Source organism: Calypte anna, chromosome 3 (genome assembly GCF_003957555.1).
Source record: "Calypte anna isolate BGI_N300 chromosome 3, bCalAnn1_v1.p, whole genome shotgun sequence".
Lineage (NCBI taxonomy): Eukaryota > Metazoa > Chordata > Aves > Apodiformes > Trochilidae > Calypte > Calypte anna.
The window spans coordinates 13,462,086-13,486,754 of record NC_044246.1 but is presented as its reverse complement, the minus strand read 5'-3'; the positions used below and the strand labels follow the sequence as shown (position 1 = coordinate 13,486,754).

General features: G+C 51.0%; 1 protein-coding gene across 11 annotated transcripts; it reads right to left on the bottom strand.

The window, feature by feature from the left end:
* Positions 1-1,117: 1,117 nt before the first annotated feature.
* VEGFA (vascular endothelial growth factor A) lies at positions 1,118-22,379 on the bottom strand. 11 transcript variants are annotated; one of them, XM_030446572.1, is made up of 9 exons: positions 21,365-22,379; positions 15,427-15,478; positions 10,132-10,328; positions 8,267-8,343; positions 7,816-7,848; positions 7,506-7,652; positions 4,980-5,051; positions 3,712-3,843; positions 1,118-1,488 (listed from the first exon to the last, which is right to left on the bottom strand). In XM_030446572.1, exons 1-9 carry the CDS (start codon positions 21,428-21,430, stop codon positions 1,467-1,469), a joined length of 798 nt encoding a protein of 265 aa, XP_030302432.1. In that variant the 5' UTR covers positions 21,431-22,379; the 3' UTR covers positions 1,118-1,466. The 11 variants fall into 11 exon arrangements, 10 of the variants coding, with proteins under 10 accessions (XP_030302432.1, XP_030302434.1, XP_030302433.1 ...); XM_030446574.1 differs by lacking the exon at positions 3,712-3,843; XM_030446573.1 differs by lacking the exon at positions 4,980-5,051.
* Between the last annotated feature and the right edge of the window lie 2,290 nt (positions 22,380-24,669).

Genomic DNA, 24,669 nt, shown 5'->3' with positions numbered 1-24,669 from the left:
TTCTCAGACACAGCTTAGGGATTCCGGCTGCCCCGGCCCAAGATGTGGAAAAGGGGCCTGATATTTACAGTACGTCATAAGAAAAAAAAACTTGACGTTCTTAAGGGTCGTTCACACTGGGCACGCAAACTGAAGGCAGCACAACTTGCTTTCTTTTTCCCCTCCTTCAATCTTGGCATACATATATATTATTTTTTTATATATATATATGTATAAAAATAAATATATATATATAAAAAGGAGATAAAAACACAGACATACATACACACAGACACAAATGCACACATTCACATACACACACACACACCCCTACTGTGTATATACTTTTGATTAATATCCCTTTCCAGAAATGTTCCGTAAGCATCTTGGATGCTCTTGAGTGGCAGCTCTGTGCATGAAGAAAGCAGACAGTGCTGAACAACTGCATGGCTATGCACCGGTCCCCATTCTTGCTTCAGCACACTGTAGGCCTTGTGTCCTCTTGCAGCCACCAAGGGCGGGAAATCTAGATTCCTGTGATACTTCCTTGAATGGAAAGTTAGTGCGCATCAGCTGCCCACCATCCTCAAAAAAGCCAGCACATCTCTCTGGCAAAGTTTCTATAGCAAATAAAGTCAACGCAAAATGTACACTGACATCCCGTGTCCCAGCAAGGCAGGCAAGTTATGAGACGAGTAAGGGCAAAGGTTGGGGGAAGAGAGGGGAGGAGGAATCCTTGATCACGCAGACGGCCATTTCCTTGGCCTTTGACCCATCGCACCCTAGGATGCCGCTCTTTGGAACTCCCTGCCCATCCTCTCCATCACCTCTCCTCCCTGTCCCAGGCAAGGAGAAGGTGGTTTGTGGTACAGCACACTCTACAGAGAAACAGCGGAGGCCGCACAAGTCAGTAAGAGTTAAGAAGTTTACACCCAGCGCTTCTACTCAAGTCCAGTCTTAGCTTGCTTCTTATGCCCCAAGTAGCCCGCTTGTGTCCACAGCAGTCGAGTATTATCCAGTGAAGACACCAATAACATTAGCAATGTTAAAAAAAATAATCAGTATATATATATATATGTAAAATATATATATATATGTGTGTGTGTGTGGTTAAGATATACATATATGTATATATAGATGTGGTTAAAATATATATACATATATATATATGTATATGCATGTATACACACATATATATGTATGCATGGGAAAACCCATCAAATACACCCCTATAGTCTTCCTGGCTCTGTTATTTAGCAGCATGAAAAGAAAAATAAAATAAAACAGTTCAAAACCCAAAGGTGAATTCTGTGCGGCGGGTGCCTTGGGGAATGTTCCTTCCGGAGTCCATCGTCCGTACTGAAAGTGCTGTGCTCTACCGATCCTTCATTTTTAGGGTTCATTTGGATTAGTGTTTTGTTTTTTTTTCTGCCCAGGCGAGAAATCAGGCTCCAGAAACAGGGCTGTTCCCCCTTCTTTTCCGCTGCTCACCGTCTCGGTTTTTCACATCTGTCAGAGAGGAGAGGGAACGAAAAAAGAGAGGAGGGGTTAATGTTTGTGATGGGGGTGCAAGTAGGACAGGGAAGGGAAGGAAGGGAGGTGGCTAGTGTGTTTAAGAGCACATGGTGTTAAGACATGGCATGGCGTCACTGGTGGGGTGAAGTGATGTGCAGATGGGGCAAAACAGCTGAGAATCTCGATCCACGGATGGGTCAGTGAATTCTAACCCTAGAGGGGTCATGGGGGGATACCACTACAGGGGCAAATTTTAGGAGCAGAATTGGAGGCTTCCTCACAGGTGAGCTGAATGTCTTGTTTGCAACCTCTCACACCATGCAGACACAAACACACACAAACACACAGAAGAACAAGGCAAAGCAATGCATGCAGAAAGACACATCCCCTGAGCTCTCCACTTCATCTGCTATTTCTGTTGGAAGCACTGCACACAACAAGGCCTCAAGCACACAAGAAAGTAAAAGAAGGTGCCTCGCAATCCACTAGCTGATATAAGCATGAGTTAGCACCAAAGAACAGCAGCAGCAGCCTCAAGAAGCAGCAGGAAAAATGACAATTTACCCTCCCCTTTAATGACCAATTTTAATTCTACAAGAAAGAGCTGACGAACTTCAGCTTGACCAGCTTTTCATCTAGAAAAAGGTAAGCTATCCATTCCTCTGACTCCTTCCTATCTTTGTGTCCCAGTTATCTCACCACAGAGAAGGTCTAGTAGTAAGAAAAAATAGTAAGCCCCTTCTGTCATCATTACTTCTTTGGGGTATTGTTTGTTTTTTTTTCTATTTGAGACTATTTCTCACCCTTCAAACTCCATAGGGTAATTTCCAGTTACTCTCGGGTTTGGTAACAGGGGCAGAGGGAAAAGGCCAAAGTTAGGTCTGGTCTGATGCTTCAGGGATTATGCTCACTGGAAAAAGTTTCACTCCAGAAGTGGCTCCTGCTCTACTCTGAACCCTGTGTTAATTACTTTCCCAATGTAATTACAGCATCTCAGAAAATTCTTTGGTATACAGAGCGTTTTCCACCACAATGGCAGTGCCAATGACTCCCTGGATTCAGCACAAAGCATTATCACACCTAAAGAAAGCATTTGCTACTTGGAGCAGCCTTTTTCACCTAGCCAACTCCAGGCAGGCAAATATATGTCTCCCCTTTCAAGATGTAGCCACAGAGGACTCTGGATCTCTCTCCCTTTTTCTCTCCCATCCAGACACTCCCACTGCAATACTCTTGACTGAAGGAATCTCCTAGATTTCTGTGAAAGGGGCCCGAGTTCCAAGTCACAGCCAAAGGCTCAATAGTAATCCCATTTCTACCTCTCTCTGGACAGGTAGGATGGCCTCACACCAGAGGTGCACATGCAAGAGGTGCGAGTCAAGGGACTCCACTGAGTTAACCAAAGCAGTCAGGTGAGAACCAGGTATCAGTTTCTCCACGTCTCTGCCACAGACGGTGTGTGAAAGGTAGCACTCAGATGACACGTGCACAGCATGGATCTCTGAACAAATGCCAACCAGTGTCGTTGTGTCTCCCACCAGAAATACAGACCTCTGCCTGCCTTCACCAAGAGATAGACCTAATCCTGAGTCACAGCCCTGAGTGCAGCCCCTCATCCACAACTCTAGCAGAGACATGGATAGGGAATTGTAAGGACAGTACAAGAGGACAGGGTGCTCTTTCTGACTTTTAAGAACAAAGAGTCAGAGAAGAACATGGTGACAGGGAGGCTCCTGGCCTGGCTTTCCTGATTCTGCACACAGCAGTGTCCACAAGCTGTATAAAAAGGGCTTGGAAGACAGGGGTGGCCAAATCCTAGTCAGCTAAGGATTTGTCTTTGTCCAGCTGTATGCGGAAGAGTTCCATACAGATAAAGTACAGAGGGCTACAGGCTCTCCCTCTGGCTACCTCAGCAACACGAACTCCATTATCATGTTTTATGGGAAAGGATACCACAGATACAAACACATTGTCTCCGGGAGCCAAACCCGTCCAAGTCCTGACAGCACATCTGAAACGCACAGCTGCCCTTTGACACAGGGAAACTGTCCTCATCTCAGTCAGTCCCTCTGCCCTCTGGACCACGCAGGACAGAGAAAAGAAGCAATCGTATAGCACTGGTGCCAGAATTCAGCAGGAAGCAAGCACCCCCCTCTTTCTCTTTCTCTTTTTCTTTCTCTTTTTGTGTGTTTCTCTTTCATCCTTCAGGACACAAACCTGCAAGTGCGCTCGTTTAACTCAAGCTGCCTCGACTTGCAACGTGAGTCTGTGAATTTGCAGGAACATTTACAGGTCTGGGGATCTTGTACAAACAAGTGCTTTCTCCTCTCTGAGCAAGGCTCACAGTGACTGCAAAAAGGCAAAAGGAAAGATGTCTAAGCTACAGCGCTTCAGCAGAAAGAAAATACACATGCAACACCCTAAACATCAAAGCAATCCCCTTGCCCCCTCCCCACAGCCCCTATGCTGCCCACTGGAGCGTTGCGGGCTGATGGATTTTCCAGCAGCACCCCAGCAGCCCCAGGACAGCACCCCCTTGCATTAGCGTAAAGAGAAAGAAACAGGCTCTCTGCACAGTATTCACAAATGCTGCATTGGATCGGCACAGGCCAGAGGGAGAAAGAAAGGGAAAGCAAGGATGGGAAGGTGAGAGGTCCCAGCCAGCTATTGACATATCAATGAAAGGAGTTCTCTGAAGTGGGCTATCCAAGTAGAAAGAGGCCAGCGGCTAGACAAATTAAATACACAAGGTCTCTCCTGCCCTGGAGGCAGCTGGGCTCCAGCATCACTTGCTTACCCCTGCAGCCAGCACTGCCCTCCTTTCTGTAAGCCCCATCCCAACCTTGCCACCTAGGAGTTTCCTATGGAGGGGGCCATGAATTTACAGTGCAGAATTCTGTGAACAACCATGAGAGAGGCAGAGCAAAGAGGGAGAGACAGGGAGAGAGAAGCCACCAAATTCAGCAGAGAAAAGAGAGAAAAAAAGAAAGAGCCCCCTCTGATTCCCCAGCACCCCTTTTCCTCCAGCTTCCCACCATCCCACCTCTCCTCTTCACCTGTGACTCCACCAGACACGCTCATACACGCACACACACACACACGCGCACACACACACATGCATGGCAGATGCCAGCCTCCCTGTCACCAGTCGTCACAGCAGTGAGGGCACAAGATGAGTGGGGAAAAGCGAGTGGCAAAGCTGCAACTAAAAGGCATGGCAAAAAGGTGCAGGGTGCTCACCCACCCACCCGTGCTCTTGTGCCTTGAGAAAATGGTCACCACTGATGATTAGAGAGCCAAGCTAAAGCCACCTTCCCTGAGGTGCCCTTAGTGCCAGAGTGGTGCCACCACCAGCAATGCCCCTGCAGGTTCTGCAGCCCACCAGTGACTGGGAAGGGAGGGTGAGATTTTTAGTAAGCAGCAAGCAGGCAGTTTGGTTTGGGGAGAGGGAGGGAAGAGTCTACAAGCAGAGGACACAAACGTACAAGCTGAGTGGTTTGTACCGGCCTTTCTTGCGCTTTCTCTTTTGACCCTTCCCCTTTCCTCGCTTTGATTTTCTGGAAGAAAAACAAAAAAAAACAGAGAAAGAGAGAGAGAGAGAAGGAAAGAAAGGGAGAGAGGGAGAGAAAACGGAAGAAAATGCAAGGAAGGAAAGAAAAACAAAAAAAACCCAGCCATGTGCTTTGCTGGGAGGGGGTAAGCACGTGAGGCAGGACTGTAGGGCAAGTCCCAGGGCTGAAGCACAGATCTCCACCTTGCACACACATTCACCAGCCCTCGTGCCAGCATTGCAACCACCCTGCCCACAGCCAAGCCAACACCAGTGGACTCATCAGAGACCACCCTCTGCAGAACTGCTGTCAGCAGAAGTGGATCTGCCAGAACCTCAGAGAGGCATCTGTGCCCCCTCCAGAGAGGGGCAGTGGGACAGGGACAGGGAGTGAGAGGGAAGAACAGAAAGCTTGGTGAGAGCATCACGCAACCGCAGTGAGTGCAGACAACTGCTGCAGGTGACAAGCACAGGCGCACGCTGACTGACAAGAGGCAACCTGAGTGGAGGGGCTCTCCCAGGGAAAAGGAAACCTCTCTGACCTGACACACTGCCCACCATCATGCCTAGGATGGGGGCAGCCAAGCTCCAACAACTCCTGACAGACTGGTGGTAATCCTGCCTTGGCATGTGAACAAAGGGGCCCCGGCCTCAGCACCCCACAGAAAATGGGAGAGACCTGGTCCACACAGCAGTACTGTGTGAGAGAAGGCTGCTTAGCCCCAAGGCTCTCCTTATCCACCCCACCTCCCACCTGTGGGGCAGAGGACTCCTGGAGACCTTGCTGGATGTCTGCTAACACCCTCTGTGGCAGCCTCAATCCTGAGAACCAAAGGGGAAAGAGGGAGGCCTGGTCTTGTTATGGAACCCAGGATATAACCAACACGCAGCTTTCAGATCTTCCCTCCTTTCCCCCCCTCGCTCCCTCCCCTCACCTTCCATGTGGACCTTCCAGAGAGATGAATGGATGGAGCCAAGAAACTGACTCTCTGCTGAAAAATACACCAGTTGCTTCTGACTCTTGGGCAGGGGCTGGGACAGGTAGGGGCTAGGATGTGCAGGTCTGGACACTAACTATGGATCCCTACAAGACACTGAGAACAGAGGGAGGGAGGGAGGGGGGAAGGGAGGCTGGAGCCTGCGCTGCTCCTTGAGCCAAATTAGCACAGGACCAAGGGAGAGACATGCAAGGAAAAGCACCCAGGCTTGTCAGGCAAGTGAGCCCCCGCGCTGTGGCAGTTCAGCAAAGGCTCCCTCCTTCCTTGGTGCAGCCCACTTCAGGAGGGAGCTGTCAAGGGGACACAGGGAGGATAAAAGGGAAAGATCCACAGGTGTTTCTTAGGCCCTGTCCAAGTCGTCTCACTGGAAGGAGTGTCAGCATCAGCTCACTCCCAGCCTCTGCCCTACAAGTCAGGAGTCACAGGGAGGCGGTGAGGGGAAGAAAATCAACCTGAAGGGAGGAGAGGGGCACCAATATAACAGGACTTTCAATTCAGCACAAATCAAAGTACACCAATCTCTCCTACCCCTCCCCTTCCTTCCCAGGGGAGTGCAGAACCAGTAAAGAGCAGGCAAGGTGCTGTTAGAAGAGGCAAGGGAATGCAACACAGTCTGGGCTGGCTGCTTCACCCACACCCCATCCTCACCAGAGTTCACACAGACCCAACTCTCGCACACCTCCAAACCACAGAGCCACGCAGACTGACCGTCCCCGACATGGCCCTGCACAAAGAGAAGTGTTGGCTGCATGCAGCTCAATGCAGCCAAGAGCAGACTTCCAGAGGGAGGAGAAGAGGCTGGAAGGCAGCTAGAAATATATAACCACCAGGACAGGGGTGAAAAAAGTTCTCTCACTCTCCCACTTGCTCTCTCTGTTTCCGTTTCAGCCTCATCGCTCAGTATTCACCCCCTTCCTCTCCAGCTCTGCACCTCTTAATGGTTGAGTCACTATCCCAACCATGAGCAGTACACATGACCTTCTTGCCCAGAGAGGCCACACTTTCTTTTTGATGTTGCTCCACATTTTGTGATCGCTCCCACAAATACTGCAGGATAAGAGCTTATTTCTCTACTTTCCACAACATTTTTATTTTGGGGAGGAAGGAAATGGAAGGTTGTGACTTAACCTCCCTCAAGTCACCAGAGAAAATCCATCAGATTAAAAAAAACTCCATGAAAGCCTTCATCAAGACCCAGCTAGGATATCCAGCTCCCTTTACACTCTCCTGGGCCCCCACCCAAACAAAACCAGCATGACATCCTGCATGGCATCAGTCCTGCCTCCACCAGGCCTCTACTGCCACTTCTCCCTGTAGCCAGCAGACTTCCTACCCAAGATGCTGTGAAAGAAGCCAGCAAGTACTCACTCAAGCAGCAAGAAAAAATTAATAATAAAGAAGGACAGCAATTTGCAGTAACCAGGAACACCCCAGGAAGAGGGAAGGGAGAATGGAGGCTGCACCTTGAATCCATTCTGGTAGGACACATACGGCGGGACTTCCCTGACTCAGGACAAAGCATTAGGAATGGCTGCCATGGCCATGGATCATGCAAGCTCCAGGTCTGGGGTATGAAGGAAGGACCGTCAGATCTGGGTTTCTGTGCCCACCTGGAAGGGATTCAGAGTGTCGCCCCATGCACTACCATATGCCATTTCCAAAAACACCTTCTCAAAGTGAGTTTCTCCAACCAAAGAAAAGGGCAAGGGGCAGTGGGGAGAGGAAACACCAACCAACCACCAAAAGACAAAGGAGGAAAGGTTTATCACTTACTTTTCTTGTTTGTTTTTGACATCTTTCTTTGGTCTGTGGGGGAAGAGAGAAAAAAGGCCTCATTAGAAGGGAGCTTACCATTTAGATTTCCACTATTATCCCCAGTTCCCAACAAGTCCAGGGAAGCACAGGTACAGCTGGCACTGCAGGATACCCATGTCACAGGCTAAGTGGTACTTCTCGAAGTGTTTATGCTCCTGTTGCACCTCGCTGGCAGCCAGTGCCAAAAGACCCCAGGCTGCATGCTAGCATGGTCCACCTGTGATATACCTAGAGATGGAGAAGCCTTGCCAGCAAAGGACTTCTTTACCCAGGCTCAGCTATCCCAGTGCAAACCAACTGGGGAGACTGCAGAAGCCTCTTGACAACAGCTCCAACTCAATCACAGAAAAAAACTGAAAGGCTCAGAATAAGTTCATTGCAAGAGGAACCAGTGCTGTTTCATTCTCACCTGCAGTCACATTTACTGTGCTGTAAGAAGCTCATGTGCGCTATGTGCTGACTCTGATGGGGTTTAATTCTCATGATCTGGAATGAAAGAAACAGAGAGGGTCACTGCCCATTCACTATTTATACTCACAGCTCCAAATCAGCCCGCTGCATGGCAAAGCATTTGCACCCCAGGTGCTCCTGGTAACAGCATGGCAGAGTTTGAGCTGGCTTTGAGGCCCCATTCTCCCAGTCAGGGAAAGCCTTTGATCACAAGCAAGCAGCAACACCAGACTGGTGCCAAAGCTCTGTTTGCTCATGCATGCAAGGTGCCAGCACTGGTGGACCGCCTTGGAGACAGGCATGGGAGAGGGAGTAAAAACACAGCAAGGTTTTCAGTGAGTTGTCCCTGCTTGATGCTAAGGAGACAATAAGGAGCATCTGGCCAGCTCTCACATAGAAGCATGCTTCAGTTTAATGCAAAGACCCAAAGCAAAAAATCCATATCTGACTCCTTTTCCCTAAGCCATCATTCCTTATCATTCCTTCACAGCTAACATCTCACCCTCTCAGTGACTCTACCCACAAAGTCATTTTGGTGATCTGTGCTTAAAACAGCCCTGCAGAGACAGGTATTGCCCATCCCCAAGCCCCAGGTGCCCCCAGGGAAGTTATACTAGAAGCTATGCAGGTATTGTCACAGTCTCTCAACCCACAACGTGGCTGGACCACCAGATCTAGCACTTTCACCAGAGATCTGCTGAAGTACCTCTGACCCTTTACAAGCATGCCAGCTATCAGCCAAAAACTGTAATTCAGCAAGGAATGGTAGGAAGAAAACCATCCCTAGCTACACCATGCTAGTATGCTCTGGCCCAGGCTGCAGCATGCAAGTGGAAAAGCCTCATGGAGAGACATGGAAGGGAACAGACAGGTTGCCAGAGTTCAAATACAGTCCAGATGACAAGTAAAAAGAGATTGCTGGTTAATCACTTAACCCTCCAAGTCTCCCATCCATGTCAAAAAGTGGTGGCAATATTTACTGTGACTGCTCAAGAGGCTGAAGAACAAAAGTAGGTGAGGGAGCTTTGGGGTAAGGGTTTTTGGCACCAGCTCCATTGTGGACACAACCCAGGACTCAGGCTGGTAGACAAGCACAGAGATAAAGCTCACTAAAGCCGAGTTTGCATCTTCCCCATGTGCCCAGCCTTTGCTATCAGAGCCATCTCTGTCTCTTCCAAGGAATGAATTCAAGAGCCTCCAAACAAAGGAGAAGGATGCCCAGAGGCAGAAAGGCTTTTCCACTTGACACTGAAGCCCCATGTTTCTTAGAGCCCCTTTCCACCCCTGCTGTGCCAATGTAGCTAATGACCCAAATCTCCTGCTCTGTTGGTAAAGGCTGACCTCATATGCCCTCCTGGAGAGAGTACCGAGAGGATTTCCCCTTTTGCACTATGCAGCTGCCTTCAGAGCAACAGCTGTATGGACCAAACATAGAGTTAAGGTGGAGCAAGGGCCAAGGAGTGTGTCTCCTTGGGGGCCTCAGAGATATCAGCATCAGAAATGCAACATTGCATTTTCTAGGCATGAAGCACTCCTCTGCATGCTCCTAACTACTGTAGTACTGCACTAGTGAGGTAAGAGACAGAAACCAGATCCTCCTGTTAGCCGTGAATACAAATAGGCAACTCATCTTTTAACCCTGCATGGTGTAACACTGGGTACAAAAATCAGGAGAGAGATGAGCTCTCCTGATCCAATAGTCTCCAGTTCCTTCGGGTAGCCAGCCCTCCCTCTGAATTAGCTGGGAGCTAGGGCTTGGGGTGGCTGTGATGGATGAGTTGCTTCCTGCACTCAAGCATGCCAGCTTGCAAGCTGGGCCCTCACCTCCATTGTGACGTTGTACACATCCACAGGGACACATTCTAGGCCCTCATCGCCGCAGCAACCTGCACATCTCATCAGAGGCACACAGGATGGCTTGAATATGTACTCCACCTCATCAGGGTACTCCTGGAAAATGTCCACCAGGGTCTCAATTGTCCTGCAGAAGCTGCGCTCGTAGACTTCCAGGAATTTGATAACTAAAAGGAGGAATGGAGGGAACAAGTTAATGCAAAAGCTCAGAGACTTCTAGTGCTTCACCCCTCAAAACAAGCCAGACAGTTGCAACACATCTACCCTATGCTCTTCACTAACAGTCTTGCAGGCCCAAACCCTTTGTCTCTGTCCTATAAACACACACACACAAATCAACTAGGGAGGAGAAAGAGACAATCTCTTCCTACCGCTGCTACCGCTGCTTCAGGGGAGAGACAAGATAGACAAGAGAGCCTCACTTTTTCCCTCCCTGGAACCACAATGTGTTCAACAGGTGTCTCCTCCCCAGATCACTTCCCCTCTGTCCCTCATACTCTCAGATTAAGGCACTTGACCAGTTTGCCTTTTTACCCACTTTCAAAACAGCCAGTGGATGTTCCAGGGAGTTTTAGAAGGCAAGTGGATAAGCCAGAAGCATCCTTCCTACAGACCCTGGCACAGACACACTTCCAAGAACAACCAGAGAGTTCTGAACCATGCATCCATGTGTCTTCACTCTTCCTGTCGGCTACCTCTTTTGCCCAGGCAAAAGAACATCCACCTCAACAGGCCACCTCAGAACCATGACAGCACCTGCTACAAGTCACATCCTCTGTACCTCCACACTAACCACTTTCCCAGACCGAGGAATCAAGCCACCCACTGAAAGAGCCAAAGCAAGCCCACAGCACCTCCAGGATTACATCGACCATATACCTGGCTACTGAACCACAATGAGGCAGTGTGGGAGGGGTAACAGGGTGGATCTGCCATCATCCCCTGCCTTCCCTCCGAATGGGGCAAACACTAACTGCCTGTGATCTGCACTGATTTCACAAGCGTTTCTCAATGTTTCCCAGTTGCTTGCCAAAGCTTCATTTTGCTGCTTGGTCAAGGGTTGAAGGGATTTAAAGAGATGAGAGATAGGATAGGTAAGTACACACACACAAAACCCAGCTGCTAGTATAATTCTGCAAATGGTGAGTACCTGGAGCCCTCCAGGCCACCTAATTCTACCAGCATGCAGGCAAAGGAGGATGTCTCAAGTGGAGCAGAGGATAGTACATACAGAGATAGTACCTGCCCCATGCTGTTATGCACTATAATGATCCACCTGTACAGTATGCGGAGTCCTCCAGCACCAAGGTTGATAACTCTTAATGATAAGGGCAAAATGCTTGCATCATGGAAAAACGTGGTCTCCAGTAAGCGTTTCTAAAGTGCCCTGAACTTGTGACAAGCTGGCATAAAGGTTACTTTGCCACAAAAATGCAAAAGCTGCAGGGCTTGAAGCTCACAGCCCGCAGTTAATTTTTGAAAGTTAATTCTAGGTCATGCAGAGCAGACAGTGCCACAGTGCTGAGAATGGGTACAAGGGGGGAGGAGCTTCCAGCCAGGGAGTCTGAAGTGTCAGAGAGCTCGAGCAGCGATTAAAAGAGAAAGTGGCTTGAGAAAGGGAAATGTAGCCCAGCAGCCATGGACTGCTTGTTGGTATTCCTCATCTAGAAGACAGCATGTTTCTGTTCCTTGCCCCTTCCCTTCCTCTTCCTTCTTTCCCTGCTTTGTGCATCCTGCTCTACTATCTTCTCTGTGGCTACCCCCTGCTTCCCGTTCCCCTTCAGAGTGACCTTAGTCACCACCTAAGTTCCAACAAGTTGAATAATTTAATATGTGGGAAATTCTGCAGGCACAATGACAGACTGAACGGCACTGTCGATTATTCACACTGTGCCAGCAGAAAGGATCTGGGAACTCTGGCAGTAAAGGCACAGTTCTGGAGAAAAGTGCTTACAAACCTACGTCAACAGGAGGGAGGGCACAAGGGAGAGAAGAAAGGAGGGAGAGAAAGCAGCAGTTAACCGTGCTGATCAAATAAAAGCTGTACACTGCAATAGTCCGGGGCATAAAAAGGCAGACACCGAAACAGAGGAGAAAACTGAAGTGAAACTGATTCACATCTGCCACACTTTCTAACACAAGCAGCTGGACTACAAAAGAGAATCTGGACTACAGATTGGCCACAGAACAACGCATTCAAATGCTTTTGCAGAGGGTTTACTTTTACAGCTGAACCTTATGACTATGTTTGAGATCTGGGAGACCTGACAGGACCAAATCCTTCCCATAAAGAATTTGGAAGTTTCTGCCTTTGCTTCAACATGGAATGGTTTTCCAAAAACTGAATCAACCTCTGAAAAGGGAACGGGGAATCTTTCTTCAGCTGCCAGTCAGAACACCCTGCCATCAAGGCGTGTTGCCTTAATTTGACGGGGCACAGAGCATTCCCACAGAGACCATGCAACGCTCCATGGTTCATCTGCACAGTTAGCACCCAAACCAGAGCACATGACTGAGGTACAGTCATCCTCACAGCTAAGCCCTGCCCCTGCTACCATACCTACACCTACTGACATGTACCAGGAGTCATATTCCACACTTTGCTGGGCTGATTCAGTTTGTGCTTCCTTTCCATTGGTTGTGTCAGGGACGGAAGAAGGTCTGTCTTTCATGGGGAAACATAGGAAGGTCACTGAAGGACTAACCACTTGACCTGCTCCCTTCCTGTAATTTGGGCTTCAGACCACGTTAAAATTTAATCCCACATTTGACCCACACCCCTACCCTGCAAAACACCTCCAGATTTGAGTCAGAGGTTCTTCTTTGTGAATGAAGGGATAAGTAATCTTAAAACCCAGTCAGGGCCCACATTAACTCTTCAAGGCAGATCGAACCACTGCAGGCAGGATTAAGTCCAAATTTGGAGCAGTCAAGTGGGAACATGCTAGACAAGAAAAGGAACAAGCCTGTGATCATTTTGCCTCCCTCCCCATCAATGGCTTAGCAGCAATACAGACACACTGTTCTTTTAAAAATAAAAGTACAGCCATAAGTGCTGGTGGTTTCCTTTATTCATACCAGAAAACCTTTTCTCATGGAACAAAGAGTGCTTGTTTGACTTCTCTACAACTTCCAGTGCCACAAAACATGTGGAAGGCTCTCTTGAGCACAAAAGGGTAGGGGCTGAAGCTAAAACTACGGTCTCCAACTAGAGTTAAGTCCATCTCAGATAAAAACCTGGCCCAACTCAGCATCTCAGGGCAAGCACAAAATGGCCAAAGACACAAAATCACCTTTCATCCCAGCCCTAAAGCCCTCAGGAGCTCAGGTGGAAAGAACTACAGGGTGTCCTTTGTGGAACAGAGACACAGCATCATCTATCTCCTCATCACAGAGGTGAAACCAAAGTATTGAGAGAGGACCTTCAAGGTCACATAGTAGAACAGAAGTAGAGCCAGGAAAGTAATGCCAAGAGTCCCAATTTCTAGCTCACATATATATTTGCACCGCAGAATCAGAAATAGCACCAAAGCAGTAGCACCGAAGTCCCACTGCTCACACTGCCAGACCAGCTTCCCATTAGCCTCCTTGTGACAGGGAATTAAATTCTGTTCAACTCTTCCCCTCCCTGGGAATGTAGTTAGCCACAAAAAGCATAATAGATGAGGACACTCTCTACAAGAGCAGAGGAGGACCAGTAATGAAAATAAGCCTCACAGCAGGCTCCATCTTGATCCTTCTGGAGTCACTGAACCTTCTTCTGTTGACTCCAGCAGGAGCAAGGGTCAAGCGTCACAAGCAACAGCCTGCCAAGAAATCAGAAGTTTTGCCCATGCAAAATGGACACCTATACCAAACACAGCCTGCTACAAACTTCTGGCAATGGACATGCAGCCTGTCAAACCAATAAAGTTATAGAAATTGAAATCAAGTATGACCAAAAAAAAAAGCCAATCTAGGCCCACACCGCTAGAGCCCTCTGCTGACCTCCAGATGGAATAACGCTGGAGGTCACAACCCATGGGGACCCTGCAAGAATTTCACCAGATCCTGCCATGCAGCTAGTGGTCTGCACTGCTATGAAGCTACAGGGAAAACACGGATGGTCAGGATGGTCTTAAAAGCGCTGATGATCAACCTCAGCCTGAAGACTCTGAAGTCCACAGCCCTTCTACCTCACTTCCGAACTGAAGACTGCAGACAGAAAGCCTCTGGCAACACACAGGGCTCCACCAGGCAGGGCACTTCCAGGAGGTGTCTCTGGCTAACCTGCGGGCTTGACTGCTCTTGTGCTCTAGGTTTACTTGTACAAACCAACGAGGCAGAGAACATTGCCACAGCCTGGCCTTCGGGCAGCTGGTGCACCAGAAAATTACAGCTGCTGCAGAGGCACCAGCTCATTTCCTCACTGGGCTCCATCCGCAATGGAGCGCCAGCAGTGAATTAAATGGAACCTATAGGATCACAGTGTTCTCCCCTGATCCTGCTAAGCCTGTTATCTCAGACAGCAATTTAGAGTGCATTTTTTGAGACTGGCTTTGTACAGCACTTAGAAGTATCTTCACTGGGGGGGTACCCAGGACCATCGGGAGGCACGCCGACATAAAATTATCCTGGGCTGCCCTTTTTGCCTTCTCTTGCCTTCTCTCCCCCGGAAAACTGCCACCCAGCCGTATGGGCAGAGTCGGGGCACTGCTTCGGCCTTTGTTCAGGGATCAGCCCTGGCCACCCAGCCGAGCAGCGCCAGGACCGCCGGGGAAGAGGCTGTCGGTAAAGATGACAAATCCCTTCCTAGGGCACTGTGGCGAATCCCCAGCAAACTGTTCGTCGCTACTCAGCTCTTTGTGAGCGCGCGCATGAGTGTATATATATATTTATATACGCATACAAAAAAAAAATGAGTGTGTATGTGCCCGAGCGCACGCACGCAGTTTTCCTCAGAGCTGTGGGAAGCAAGCGCCGGGCTGGGCCGGCCCTGCTGCCTACACCGGCCCCGCCGTCGCCCTGGGACCCGGCCCAGCGGCCGCCCCGGCCCCACGGCCCTGCCCCGCGGCCGCCCCGGGTCCGCAGGGGGAGTGCGGTGGGCGGCGCCGCCGCCGCGAAAGGGTTAATGGCGGCGGCGCCTCCCGCCCGCAGCCCCCCGCTCCGGCCGCCGCCGCTCCCCGGGAGGTGGCGGTGTTGGCCGCTGGCGGGTCCCGGGGCTCGGGCCTCCTTCCTCCGAGCCCCTGGCCGCCCCCACCCGCCGGGAAGCCGCCCAGCGCTTACCTTCATTGGGTTTCCGCTCCCCATCCCCCAGGGCAGGAGCAGCCTTCGACAACTGCAAAGACAACAGAAAATCAGTCACAACACGGAGCCGTTACGCGGTCCCGGGGCGCGGGAGGGCTCCCGGGTCCACCGCCCCGCCGGGCGGGAGGCAGAGGGAGTCCCTGGCGGGAGGGGGCACCCCCGGCCTGAGGCTGTTCCCCCCAAGCCGGCCTGGCGGGCACCGAGGGTCCTTTTGTTCCCCTCCTCCCCTTCCCCCGTTCTCAGGGGAGCAGAGAAGGGCACGGGCGGAGCGGGTGGGACGACCAGGGCTGAGGGGAGGGAGGCGGCTGGGCCTTCAGCGCGGCAGGCCCGAGAGAGGCCCCAAGGGGAGAAAGGGGTTCCTCGAGGAGCACTTTCCGCTGAAAAAAACTACGGTCAAAACCCAGAGAGCAAACCTAGGCCCAGGAGAGAAAAATCACCGTTTCCCCCTATAACGGTGAATTCGGCCGGGTAGGGAAACAGGGAAGGCAGAGGAGGAAGAAGGGTGGCCAAGCACAAAAGGACATTGCTCTCCTCTCAATGTCACCTATCTCTGTCATGGAGTGGTAGTGACCACTCTTGCTGGGTGTCAGGGCGATTAACTGTTCAAGCACCACCTCACCGACTAAGGCCACCAAACCACCTGGGCTTCCCTCCTTTCCTCTAGCACTGTGCACCCTCACCTAATGGGGGGCCCTGTCCCCAGCACCTGCTCGGCTCAGTGACAGCACGGCTCCCATCTGTGTTCCCGCTGCTTCCCCCCGGACAAAAACCAAAAAAGCCCCAAGGTCTGTATTCACTCCTGCTGCCTTTTTTGGGACATGGGGCATTTCCACACCACTGATTCATGCAGGAGTGGCAACAGGTAACCCACCCCCAGATCAGGATGGAGAAGTGTTACACCGCTTTACTAAGGAAGTCTTTTTAATTCCAGGTGAAACAAAAACTCCACTCTTCCTGCTCTGCGTGAGTGTTTTAGGTCTGACCTAACTTTCCAGACAAGTCAGGTTTCCCCCTGCTGTTCTGTTTTGAAACAAAACTGAAAAATGTCCAGCTTTCTTCACTTCTCCCAGGTATGTTGCCACCTGTGTGACACCATCTGCCCCAGAACCTGCTTCTTTTCAAGTGGAGGCCCGAAAACAACCTGGCAATACATACACACTGTTTCATCAGCAATATGCTGCATTTAGGCTTAGGAAAAGGCCCTCTGATCTAATAGCCAGAGACAGGACCAAACTGAAGAGGCAAAGTCCACCACAAGCTCACTACAGGACACCTGTGGTCTTCTAGGCACAGGGAAGCAACACTATCTGAGCAATCCAAAATGTCAGTTTTTAAAAGCAGAGAGCAGGAGAGGCAGCAAAACTCTAGAAGCCACTCTCCCAGCCACTCCTTTGTGTCTCTGCACAGTTCCCTTTGTCTAATGTCCCCCTGACTGAACTTTTTGCTTCTCATTTCCATCAAAGTCTTTCTGTATCTCAGCATAACTCATCAGCCCGGACCTGAGCCACCCCATGCCTGGATCTATTTCTTCTCTGGGAGGAGAGGGCTGCCTGTCCAATCCCAATGCTCTGACAACAGTTTAAAAAGCAGGTTCCTAGAAACAGTTTCATTCCTGAAGTGTGAAGGTCACTGCAACAGCACAAACAAAATGGAGGCAGTGGAGGTTGCAGTGGCCTTCCAAGGCCAGTCAGCACCTGACAATCTATGGGTCAAAAGAAAATCGTATCAAAGGCAGAAAAGCCTCAATCTGTGTAGCAGCACAGGAAGAGGATCACAAGTCAGTTTATCCAAGTCACAACACCCCCAAGACCTTTCACAGAGAGCTTTTTGGTTCATATTCAGAATGCCCATGACAGACTGTGCAGAAATTAGTGCACAAGCATCTTGAGAGGTGTGCTGCTTGTTCTTTATGCGAAGCTGCCCAGCAAGCTGCCAAGCCTACCACCTCCCCACATGCAAACACAACTGGTACACAGGTGATGAGAAGCAGAAGCAAGCCACACACTTTCACTGATCAACCACTGATCTGGCCATCACCTTGCTCTTCCCCAACGTACTGGAACAGGAGCCAGAACACTCTCCCAGTGCTCACCTAGACCTGGGTTGCAAATCCAACCCGAGGATGAAAACCAAGATAAGTACAAAGCCTGCAGAAAGCTTCTGCGCATTTCCAGAGGAGCTTTCTTCAGAAGTATTGAAAGGTTTCCCATAACTACCAGTAATATGCCCTCTGCTCACTATATCAAGAAACTTTTCTGCCCTCCAGCAGTGCCTTTCACCGGTGGCTAGTTCACTCAAACAAACAGCAGGCAAGCCAGGTGCTTTTGCCTCACTTAAAACCAGACTGCTATATATTAGACAGGGCAAAGGGAACCAAAAGCCTTCCAAAGAACAAGCAGGCCCAGCGTGCCCTTTGGTGGGAGCCTGAAGGTCACACTCTCCTTTGCTGGCTTTTGGCATTACCCAACAGCTCTGTAACACATTTTCTTCCAATAGATTTTCAACATTCACAGAGGTGTGGAAGCAACCACTGAGCTCAAGACGCCAGGAATGGGGCTGACCAAGGGGAAGCTTCTTTCTGTGCCCTTTGCAGGGCACAGAAAGAAAAACATGTCCTGCACTTGGGATATTAGGGAGTAAAGCCCTCCCTAACAACTAAACTCACTTCATACCATCTGTGTGCACCTTCCCTGTCCCCCTTCTCCCTCAGACCCTGTCCAAAGTCAGTTATTCTCTGAAGGGAGAGAAAAGGTTAATCAAGTCATTCCTCACCATCACCCCCCTCACCACCACCACCAGCACTCTTTCTCTCCCTTCCCCTCCCCCTAATCTGTGCAGCCTCATTAAAAGAGCTTTGTAACTGTTTAGGACTGGAACAAACAATCCATCCACTTTGAGAGGGACTCTGGGACAGGAGTTAAGGCACTTTTCCTCTTAGGCGCTAGAAATTCTTCTCAGCGGTTTCTACTTAAGGGGAGTGGGGGAGGACAAGACTCACTGCACTCCTTCTCCATTGTACATGCAGAGAGAGGTCAGTAATCCCACAAGCTGCCAGCAGTCAAGGCACCTCTGACACAAAGTAGGATGGACAGAAGATTTTGGGTTGCACAGGAATCATCAAGTTCCTCTGAGATGTCAGCATGGGTTTCCCTCTCCCTTCCTCCCAAATAAGCACTCCTCCTCCCAGCCTGCCCTGGGAGCACGGGCCTAGACTGGCTTTTGGGAAGGTGACCTGCTGCATCCCAGCTGCCTATGGGCTGGGGAAGCAGCTTCTGGTGGCTCCCCATCGTGGCCTGGTGCAGAGGCACACCAAAGGCAGGGAGCCTGGTGGGTGTGCAATCATTAGCAGTCTAGTCACAGGCTCTCTCTCCCTCCCTCAGTGTCTGATTGCTGCCTGTTCCCTATGGCAATACAGCTGGTGTGTATCTAGGTCCTTCCACAGCTCAGGGCAGGAAAGGAAGAGTTCCCAGACCCTCACTGGGGGTGACCTGCCACTGAGACTCTCAAACAAAGGAAGATGGGGAATGGCTCGTTCTGCCCAGTTCTCTAGGAAAGAGTGTACTGGAAGGGGACAACAACACAGGTCTTCTACCCAGTAGGCCATGAGGACTGTGCATCACAGCTTGGCAGAAGCAAACAGCTGGAAGGGTGGCAGTGAAAAAATACCTTTTCCTCTCTCTCCTGCATGGAAAGGCTATTGCCACCAGTGTAGGCAGCCACCTGTGGCATGATGACCATGATATGATCTCCCACAGTCCCAGCCCTACTGCTGGAGCAAATGTAACAACACCCTCATTATGGGGGCATCCCCCTGCCACCTTCACTGTGATTCCTGTGTTCCTCCTCCTTTGCTTTCGGGAAAGCCTGACAGGCGCTGGTCCCCCAACTCAGCCTCTGTCAGGGCTTTTATTTAATTCTCCCCAACATGCCTGGCTAGCTAGATAGGTTTCATTCAGCACAACAGTCAGATTAACAGTACAGATAAATATTATCATCAAAGCACAAAACCCTAGTCCCGGCGTGAAGAGTCATGCCTTCTGCCATGCCCACAGTCATCGTCAAGCTGCCTACGTGAGATCTGCTGGCATTTCTAACGTTCCCATCACTGTGGTGCCCAGACGATCAACAGACAAATAAGGACAGAACCGGAGGGCAGACCTCTCCATCGATCTCCCTGAGCACTTATATGGACCGCATCACACGGCTATCTGGACCCAATCTTGCAATCTCTCATGCATCTTTCCCCACATTTCGCCCCAATTCCATTGCCAGACCATGTGTCCTCCCTACATTTTTTCCCCACTGTTATCCTTTTCCTTTTCACTGGCACCATCCTTCTGCCTAGGAGAAAAGGCAGTATGAGGCTTCTACACGACTCCTGAGGACATACAGACCCGTACTATACCTGATCCGCCGTTTCCTCCTCTGGAGAAGAGGAAGGGGAGGGGAAAAGGAGTAAGGGGAGGGTTAAAGAGTATTATCACTAGACACTAATACAAAGCTGTCTAACCTATAGCTGGGGAACAGATTCTACTGTACATGTTTACTGAGGAGATAGAGGCAAAGAAACACCCGTTTTAGGTGACGGTGGAAAAACTCTTGGTGAAAAGAAAGAATTGTCCCAGAAGCCGAATCTGGCAGGCAAGCAGTCCAGAGCTGCTCTGTGCTACACTCACGAGAGCTGCACCTCGATTCCCATCAAGCACAGCCTAATGTGTGGCTGTCACTGGAGAAAGTATAAATGTAACAGGCTAGAAACAAAGCGTGCAGTGCCTGCATGACTTCAGTTACAGCTGAAATGGCTCCTAATTGGGGAGTTACCTTCCAGCATCGATGCTGAACAAACAATGTGAATAACTGATTAGTTAGCAAGTGACGTTTATTTTCACGACTGTGAGAGATGATCTGGCCCGCATTCTCCCCAAACGAGGAGAAATGGCAGGAGAGAACTAACCTGCTATCGCCTTTAAAACATAATCCATGCTTGTCTAGCGAACCGCCACTTTCACGCTTTCACGTGGGCACTCTGTCTAAACCCCTTAATATCTCTTGGCAACACAGCCCTCTTGACTCCTCAGAAAACAGATTTATTTGATGAATTTGCACAGAAAGCTGCCTCTCTTTTCTCTCTCTCTCTCTCTCAAAAAAAAAAAAAAAAAAAAAAAAAAGGAGAAAGTGTTGGTTTCTAAATCCTTAGAAATGACAGTAAGGAAAAAGTAACTGAGGAGGAAGAGAAGAGAAAAATGCACGGTTTTGTAATCTCGGTGCAGGAGATATGGTTTTCTTTTTAATCAATCTGGAAGAAATTCAGGATCCATTTTGTCCTCTTTGATCTCTATTTGTTTTTCCAGCTAGGTATTTTGAACTCCACTCGGCGGCACGAACCCGAGCCGGGACCCAAGGCAAATACCGCCGAAACACCCTTTTGCAATGTCAGGAGACCCGAGGACGGGAGGCGAGGCTGATGCAAGAAGCCAGCGCGCTGCCTCCCTGCCTTGCGCCGCGCCGGGCCCCGGCTTCGGGCCCGACCCCGCCGGTACTCCTTGGGGACCCCGCCGGGACACCCCAGCGGCGGCGGCCCCACGGCAGGGACGTGCAACGCGCGTACATGTCCGCGGACACTCTGCACAAGTGCTGCCGGCTGCTCCGGGGGCCCGCCAAGCGCCGGGCAGCGTTTTCCCTCCGCGCTGCAGCACTGCACGCCCGCACACACACGTGTATGCGCTGCGGGCACCCACCCGCACCCGCTGCCAGCAGCGCGGCAGCACCGCACCGGGCAGGTGGGAAGTGAGGGGGAGAAGAAGGTAAAAAAAAAAAAGAAAAAGGGGGAAGGAAAAAAGTATCTTTTACCGCCCCACTCTCCGTACGCGGGGCACAAAGCCCCCGTCCCGCCGCCGTCCCCGTCCCCGCCGCTTACCTCCGCGCTCTGCAGATAGAGCAGCGCCGCCAGCCCCCAGTGGATCCAAGTGAGCAGAAAGTTCATGGTTGCCGGCGCACGTCGCGGAGCGGGGCTCGCCGCTCCCCGCCTCGTCGCCGCCCCGCCGCCGCAGCCGCTCCTCCGCGCTCTTGCCCGCGCTTCCTCCGTGCCCACCGCCGCCTCCTGGGGTACTGCCGACCGAGCGCTGCCAGGAGCTCCGGGGAAAGTGGGGTTCCTCTTCAGGATCTCCTGTTTCACCCCTCCATAAGGCCGGCTCCCCGCCAGCCCCGGCTGTTGCTGCTGCTGCTGCTGCTGCTGCTTTTGGTGGTCGCTCCGCCGGGCCGAGCGCAGGCTTCCCGGCCGCCCCGCCGCCGCCCGGCCCCCGCCGCCGGGCAGTCCGAGCTCCACAGCGGCGCCCGTCCGTCCGCCGCCGCTTCTCCCCGCGCCGGGGCAGGAAAGCACCCGCGCCGCGCTCGCTCGGTTTCGCGCACTCACGCCAAAGTTTAGGCGGAAAGTTTCAATGCATCTCTTTTACTGATCCCCCTCTTCGCGGCCACTGCCTCCGGCGGCTTCCCGGGGTCGCCTCCCCGGGGGTAAAGGGCTGATCCTGCCGCCGCTCGGCCCGACCCCTCTCCGCAAGTCGCGGTGGTGGTGGCGGAGAGGACGGACAGAGCGCTTTCCTCCTCTCTCTGCCTGTCTGCCCACCGCTTAAAAAAAAAAAATCAGAATAGTAATATAAAAAAAAAAAATCCAAACTGGCTAGAGAGGGAGGGAACTGGGGCGGGGGGAGGCTCTGCAGGGGGGAAAAAATCCCAGCGGATCAAAGTATAGGTGGGGAAAAATAAATTAAACGAGAGGATAAAGCAAGGCGGCAAGCCAACAGCAGGTCCCGGTGCCCGGGGAAGGCTGCTCCCGCGGCGCGCTGTCCCCCGCCGGCGCGGCGTGCGCTCCTGGACCCCGGCGCGGCGGCAGCCCGTTCCGCGCTCTCCAGCGGTGGCTCCGCACTGCGCCCGCTCCCCGCACAGCGCCCGCCCCACAGCCCGCTCGCCGGCGCTCTGCAACTGCTCAGCGCGGCCGCGGGGAGAGACGCTCCGGCGAAGTCCCACCCTCCTCAGCGATTCTCCTCCCTCCTCCCCTCCCATCCCTTTCGGCGCTGGGCGAAAAGGCCAGGGAGGTAAAGGGGTGCGCGTCCCCTTCGCCTCCCTCTCCGCGCCCCCCTCCCGGGACAGCAGCCCCCCGCCGCTCGCACATTTCACCCCCGACTTCCCTGCCCTGCCTTCCCCCTGGCCGCCCCACGGGCCGCGGTTCCTCCACCCTTCCTGCCTTGCCGATGGATACACGTTCGGGTCAAAATTCACCTTACCCGTGGGAATTGCTCCAAAGTCCAGAAGAGCCATTTGGGGGGAAGGGGCAGCAGGGGACAAACTGTGATCACGGTCATCATCCGTCCCACCCAAGGCCTTTGCTTTTCAGATACAGAGATTTCTTAGCACTCATGTGCTAAAGGGTGGAAGGGAAGGTCGAGGGGGTCGTCGTCAGTTGTGTTTTATTTTTCTTTATCCAGTGCCAACCGCCCTGGGCTCAGGGGCTCTGCCTGCACAGGCTGAGCCATACCCCAGGGTTCAGGAGGGTGCTGTAGTGAAGGGGTGAAGATTTTGCCAGCCAAAGCCCACCCTGCTTTCTGGGAAGGTATTAGAAGGGCAAAAAGGCAGCTTTGTCTCACTGGAGTTATCATAGGCGTTCCCCAACTGAGCTTCTCCACTCCTGTCACAGGCAAAATATCTATATACGGGATATATAGTAACAACATGCCTGCCTCAGCATATACAGATCTCTTTCCCACTGATGTCCTCCAAGGACCTTGGTTGTCAGATGGGGTGGGAAGTCCAGGCTGGCAGATTCCATGGGCTGGAGGGAAGGGGAAAAAGGCACTAAAGAAAGAAAAGGCCATATTATCACTCGAAAGCAGGTATTCGAGTGCTGCCACAGACTCCCACTGATAGAAGCAAAGCATTGGCTCTACAGAGGCACCTGCTGGCTGAGGGAAACACACAAAACAACAACAAAAAATGTCTTTTCTTTGGTAGATCTCGGAACTGTTCTTCTCTTTGTTTATTTTTTTAAAGATTTTGTGTTACCCCTTGGTGCAGTGTGTGGGAATGTCACCCAGGTCACACTGATCCCGCAGAAGGCTGTGAGATGACAGACAGATCTGTCTGAGCGAGGAGTGACTCCACCTCCCGTTCAGCCTCTCCGCTACCCCGGCTGCAGGGTCGCACCCCACACCTCTGGTGCCCACGGCCTTCCCTCTGGGTGAGGGGAAAAATCCAGCCGAGCCAAATGCCTGGAGGAAATATAATCCCTTTCCCCTGAGGGATCACGTTTCTACAGAGGAGTAGTGGGTGTTGTACAAACATTGCAAAAGAATCCCTTCTTCTTAGCTCTCTCCTTTTTTTTTTTTTTTTTTTTTTTTTTTTTTTTTTTTTTTTTTTTTGGTTTTGGTGGAGTTTTTTTTTTACTACTTGTTGCAGAGGGTTTCTGAGGAAACAAATATCCATCCAAAAGAACTGGAATTTCCCGTATTCAGAATGCAATTGCCAAAAATGTCTTCCAAGAGATAGGGAGACTTCAAGCCCCGCCTGGGAAAAAAAGGGGATATTTCACTAGCTGAAGGTGAAGCCAAATTAAAGTTCCCAGAGGCAGGAACCACCTCTGACTGTCACAGTTCACTGTGAGCTGCTCCCTCCTCATGCCAGGCCTCTGCCCTTCAGATCAGCAGCAGCTGATCTTCAGATCTGATAGCTCACTCTGTACTTTTTTTCTCTTTATTTGGTAGAAGGTCCTTCTACCAAAGGTGAACATTTTATGAATTAAGGTAGCTTTACTGCAAATAACTTGCAATTTTAGCACTCCTCTGGATGGAGGAAATCCCTCTGGCTGCTGCACTAATGAAAGTTTCTCACAAAATCTCACAGAAAAGCTTAAATCCACAAGTGGCAAGGGGGAGCCCTATCCCCTTAAAGCTACAATGTACTGTAAATAATGTACAGAACCCACCTTCTAAAATTACCACTACAGGATTGCTCATCTCATCTTACATTTCATCTGGATCCTGTGATCTTCCCACCTGCCAACATCCTGTTACCAGGAAAGCAGTGTATGTGAAGTTTGTGCACTTGCCTGAATTTCTGGCACCAGCAAGGACATTCATGTGCCTTCCATGTTAACGTTACAGCGTAATAAATACCCATATTGCTACATAACCCACAATGTCCATGCTAAGCACTGCTCACCGAAAAGCAAAT